Consider the following 5,170-nt stretch of genomic DNA (forward strand, 5'->3'; position numbering starts at 1 on the left):
GAGGGGGAGCTCAGGGGACTCGGGCAGAGGCCTGGTCATCTCCTGCAGGATCTCGATGAGTTTGCTGAAGGTCGTCCCACCCACCACCTCATTCAATGGGCTGTAGAGCAGGGGAAGAGACTGGGCAGGGCAGAGGGGAGAGCAGGGGTCTGAGACCTTTTGACCCATCATAGCCACAGCCCCAACCCTGAGCCCCATCTCAATACCTAGAGGGGACATGCAAGGGTCAATGCTGCATCCCCCCTTGTGGGGGGCTGCCACCAGGATTGCTTTAACCCTCCTGGAGATCTTTCTCCTCCTCAGGGAAGGAAAGAGGTTCCTGTCTCACATCAACCCCACCAGCTGCCTGGCCATGCTGGGACTCAGCAAGATGGGCCCCTCCATTGCCCAGGGTGCCACCCCCAGCAAGGGCAACAAGGGAAGGAGTCAGCCCAGGACACCCCTGTCCTGGCCAGAGGTGCTTGCCTCATCCAGCATGTCCTTCTTCATGAGGAAGGGTAGATGGTGGGTGATGGTCAGCAGGATCTTCTCTGCTTGCTCCTGGGTCAGGTGGGGCAGCAGGCGGGCCGTGAGCTTCTTGCCCTTCCGCACACAGAGGAGTTGCAGGAATTCATCCTCTGCCTCCCTGGGGACGAAGGCTCCATTGGCACAGATCTCGAGGGACCTGTAGAATCTCTGTCCATCCAGAAGGACCAGCATCAGCTCCAGTGGAGGACAAGGCTCATGGGCAGGGCCAGCACAGGCCACGGTGACACATGGAGGACAGGATCCAACACTCACTGTCACCCAGAACTACTTGTCCATGACCATCCAAGCCCAGTGAGGATCAGGATGTGTCACCCACTCCCTTCTCCCCATGGCACAAACTCACTCTTCACTGCTGCAAGCCCTGATCTTCAAGGCTTGGTAGATACATTCCACTTCTTGGCTCTTCTGCTCCTGACAGCAAGGCTGCTGCTCCTCCAGGGCCAGAGACATCTTCCGCTGAGTCTCCTCCACTTCCAGCAGCTGCAGGAAAAGCTGGAGAAACAGCACAAGGTAAGGGGGCAACTTGGAGCATCTTCTACCAACTGGTTGATCCAGGACTCCTGCCCAGCTAGATGTCCCCTCTCTCACAGAGCTCCTCAGATGAAAACCAAGCATCTGCACCATCCCACCCTGCCCCAAATTGTGGTTCTCTCACCTTCTCAATCCTGTGCAGCGCCCGAAGCCGGTGGCTCCCCGCAGCCTTCAGGAGAGGAGAAAGGAAGGCACAATGGTTACAGCCAGCACCAGACACCGCCACCAGCAGAGCGCTGGGCCAGCTGCTCCCTGGGGATCAGAGGTGGCTTCAGGATGCAGAGCAATCCCATGGGGAGGCCATGGCCAGCTCCAACTGCCCAGAGCTCCATCCCACCCCTAACAAGAGGACAAGCTGCCATGGTTCAGGTGGAACCCACTCCAACTGCACATCCCATCCCACAGCTTGGGGCAGCACCCATGTTCATTCACAACTCCTAAAGCTCCTGCTAAAGTTGCTCCAGGGCCTGGAGAAAGTTTGGAGACACATCCCTGGGCATCCGAGGCACAAACCAGCCTGGCTTCTCCTCACCTACCTCCTCCACAAGGGAATGGTGCACAGCATCAATGGCTCGGCGAGGGCTGTAGCAGGTGGAGACCGCGACCTGGCCCAGTGAGCCTGCGATGCGTACCACTGGAAGAGAAATGGGATACGGTGAGACCACATCCCGCAACCCCTCACCTGTCCCCCACCACCAGCCCCAGCCCCTCACCAGAGTCATATGTCTCCACTTTCTGGATGAATGGTGTGACCAACTTGGGGGGTTCCTGCTTGTTGCGCCCACCAAGCAGCTCCTCCTCCGCCTGTTTGCGCTCCAGCCAGTGGTAGTAGGTCTGTAACAACAGGTGTAGCCAGGAGAGGAGCCACTATGAGCCCAGTCACCCTCCAGCTCCCAAAGACATGAAGGTCCAGCCCTGAGGAGCAGAATAAGCCACTGGTGTTGCTGGTAGGAGCTCACCTGGTAGTAGTAGTCATCATCCATGTTCTCACTCTGCAGCTGGATCATTTCCACCTTGACAACCCAGTCCTTTTCTTTAGAGGTCATCAGCCCAGCATAAGGGTCCACTTTAGGAGACCACAGCTTCTTGGGGGATATGCTGACACAGGAGAAGATCAGAGCCTTCTGTGACTGCCCAGAGCCACCCCACAGCTCCCCAGGGACCCCCTTACCTCTGCACCTGCCCGCCTTGCTGCTGCCGCTGGGTCAGGATCCGCTGGTGCTGGGGGTGCAGCTGTGTCATGTGGCTGGGCACACTGCAAAGGAGACCAGATAGGGGTCAGGGGCTCAGCACCCTCAGTAGAGTTGTCCTCAGAGGGGGGACACTCCTCCAGCTGCTTTGTGGGGCTCCTCTGGTCCCACCCTTGCTGTCCTACTAACCTGAGGTTCAGCTGGCCACTGGCTGATGGACTGAAGAAGAGAGTGGGATCCAAAGAGGGAGACATGGGACCAAAGTGCATGGCGAGAGGCCGTGGTGGGCTACTGATGTTGGGTGACACAGGCTGGAAAGGGGTGGGAGATGCATACCCTGCAGTCTGGAGAGGAAGAGGGAAGAGATCAAGTGTCTGAACCTTTCCCCTCCAAGGGTCCTGGAGGGGTCTGCCAGCTCCACACTGGTTTCTGGCTCCTGTCCCAGAAGGAGATGCCCTCTCCCTGCACAGAGGGGATGTGCAAGGTGATACCCCCCAGGGATGCTGCTGCTACAGCTGGGCAGGGCAAAGGGACCTGGGTGTCACCAGGGATTGCATGCCCCAGGTCCACCACCAGTGTCCCAGCGTGACACCAACATCATGCCTGATGCAGGTCCCATGGGGACATCAGGACAAAGACATTTATGAAGCAATGGCTACGCTGATCCCTTCAGACACCGGAGATGGGTGCTCAGGAGCACTGGAACAGGCTGCCCAGGGAGGTTGTGGAGTCGCCTTCTCTGGAGACATTCAAGACCTGCCTGGACGCCTTCCTTTGTGATCTCATTTAGGTTCCTGCTCCGGCAGGGGGATTGGACTAGATGATCTTTTGAGGTCCCTTCCAATCCCTAACATTCTGTGATTCGTGATAAGATGGAGCTTTGGGGAGGCACCATCCCCACCAGCCACTCCAGGGCCACCTCAGAGGTGACTCACAGCCCACTGAGTACCTGGTTGGAAGCGAAGAGCGGAGAAGGCCTGCCAGTTGGCGTGAAGGGCCGAGGGGAGCATGGGGAGCGAGGCAGAGGTGACTGCTGCAGGGCAGGAGACAAGAGGTGTTGCTGGGACTAGCCTGTCCTCGAGGCTACACCTCTGGAGAGGGGAGGGCAGAAGAAAGAGGAGACACAATAGCCCCCCCAAAACCCATTACCTGCCGGAGAAAGCGCTGAGGGAAGGACTTGGGGGACATCAGTCTTAAGTCAGGGTGCTTGAGCCGAGGAGAACCCCCATAGCTCCTCTGCACAGGGGAGCCAAGGAAGTCAAGGGCCATGTTGGTGGACGGTGGGGGCCTCTCCAGGACCTGGAGGATGGCTTTATCCTGTGGGGAGGAGGCAGCAGAAGATGGGAACGGGGCTCAGCTGGGATCAATTTGGCTCCCCCAGCATCAGGCAGCTCATCAAAACCTTGGGTCATTGCTCAACCAGATCATGCACCAGCCAAGCTCCCATCCTGGTGGTGTGCAACAGCAAGGGACCCATGAGCACACCCAGCATGGGGGTCTCAGTCCCACCAAACTCAACAGCTTTGCCTTCAAACCCAAGCTCTACTTAGGGTGAGCACCTCTACTCTCAGCCTTTGCACCCAAGAGACACATCCTTGCACCTCCAGACCCATGATGAGGCTTTGGAGGCCCCCCAGTTGCCCAAATCACTTGCACAACCCTTGGCCCAGGATACTGGGAAGCCCTCAGCCGCTCCCCAAGGGTCTGGCCACGGATACCCACCTCCAGCATGTGGTGGGGTGGGATGTTGCTGGGGCAGGAGCCCCATACTGCAGAATCCATTGTCAGCTAGAAGACGGGGAGATGGTCAGCATAGAAAAGGAGGACAGGAGGGGAGGGGCTGGGGACACCACAGAAGCCACTCAGCCCCATCACCAGATGAGAGGGGACATTTTTACCATGTCCTCTTTGCCAAACTCTGCCCAGCAAGTGCCAATCCTGCTGTCTAGTACTGCCGAGTCCTGGCTCTGTGGGCAAAGAAGAGGTTACAGGCACATACTCAGCCCCAGCAGGTCGTCTTCCCTCAGGCAGGGACCAAACCACCCCCTGATGCCCTATGTGGGGCAGGACCCATGGGTGTGGGTCCCCTCCCTCCCCGCTCACACGTCACCTCCAGTGTGGGCTTGCTCTGCACGGCTCTCATCACCGCTGGGTCTCCCAGGTCATTGGGCTCCTCAAAGGGCTCCTGGTCTTCCTCCTGTTCCTCATTCCCCATCTCCTCCTCCTCCTCTTCCTCCAACTCAGAGCCAACCTGCTCAGCCTCCAGCTCCATCCCACCTTCTTCCTGGGGCTCTTCCAGCTCCTCTGGCTGCTCAGTCCCTCCAAGCCCCAGTTCCTCCCCAGCCTCAGTCTCCTCTGACACCACTTCGGCCAGCTCAGGGCTTGTCTCCAGAAGTATCAGGGGTTTTGTGACGTCCTCCTCGGTGGAGTCTCGGTCTTGCAGTGGGAAAGGAGAGCATGTCAGCATGGGTGAGAGCCTGGGCAGTGCCCATCAGAGCCCCTGCTCCCAACCCAGTGCCTCACCAGGTAGGAAGACACCTTCCTCACCCCCCACCTTCATCCTCCTCACCCTGTTGGGTGCTGGCTGGTGGACACAACCCTGGGGCTCCCCTGAGATCTTACCTAACCCAAAAGTCATCTCATTGTACAGGTCAAGCTCTTCATCCTCCTCAGCCATCTCCTCCAGCAGAGGTGCATCTTCCACCAGCAGGTAGTCCTCAAGGATCTGGAGTCAAAAGCAGCAGGGTCCCCACTGAGGGAGACAGGCAGGGATGGGGTAACTCTAACCTGCCCCCCAACCTCCTCCTCCACTATTGGGGGTGCTGGGCAGCCTCCAGGACTCACAGCTGCTTCACAGCTGTAAAGGGAAGAGCAGGAGCCACCAGCACTACCAGCAAGGGCAAGACCTGCTGGCTCAGGGC

The 5,170-nt window shown here is 58.5% G+C and overlaps 1 protein-coding gene across 1 annotated transcript in view; it reads right to left on the reverse strand.

Moving 5' to 3' along the window:
* The window catches only part of PATL2 (PAT1 homolog 2), a gene marked incomplete at its 5' end in the record, with an annotated part of 5,847 nt that extends 873 nt beyond the window's left edge, over positions 1 to 4,974 (reverse strand). The window contains 15 exons of the mRNA XM_029084631.1: positions 1 to 120; positions 466 to 625; positions 872 to 1,020; positions 1,184 to 1,228; positions 1,596 to 1,693; positions 1,773 to 1,893; positions 2,019 to 2,157; positions 2,231 to 2,314; positions 2,439 to 2,593; positions 3,199 to 3,282; positions 3,399 to 3,566; positions 3,972 to 4,037; positions 4,148 to 4,216; positions 4,360 to 4,685; positions 4,872 to 4,974. The exon at positions 1 to 120 is cut by the window's left edge and continues 4 nt beyond it. Coding sequence (XP_028940464.1) covers positions 1 to 120; positions 466 to 625; positions 872 to 1,020; positions 1,184 to 1,228; positions 1,596 to 1,693; positions 1,773 to 1,893; positions 2,019 to 2,157; positions 2,231 to 2,314; positions 2,439 to 2,593; positions 3,199 to 3,282; positions 3,399 to 3,566; positions 3,972 to 4,037; positions 4,148 to 4,216; positions 4,360 to 4,685; positions 4,872 to 4,974 — 1,887 coding nt within the window. The remainder of the gene's footprint in view (positions 121 to 465; positions 626 to 871; positions 1,021 to 1,183; positions 1,229 to 1,595; positions 1,694 to 1,772; positions 1,894 to 2,018; positions 2,158 to 2,230; positions 2,315 to 2,438; positions 2,594 to 3,198; positions 3,283 to 3,398; positions 3,567 to 3,971; positions 4,038 to 4,147; positions 4,217 to 4,359; positions 4,686 to 4,871) is intronic.
* Positions 4,975 to 5,170: the final 196 nt, after the last annotated feature.

This window comes from Antrostomus carolinensis, unplaced genomic scaffold (assembly GCF_000700745.2).
Source record: "Antrostomus carolinensis isolate BGI_N321 unplaced genomic scaffold, ASM70074v2 scaffold35384, whole genome shotgun sequence".
NCBI classification, from domain to species: Eukaryota; Metazoa; Chordata; class Aves; order Caprimulgiformes; family Caprimulgidae; genus Antrostomus; species Antrostomus carolinensis.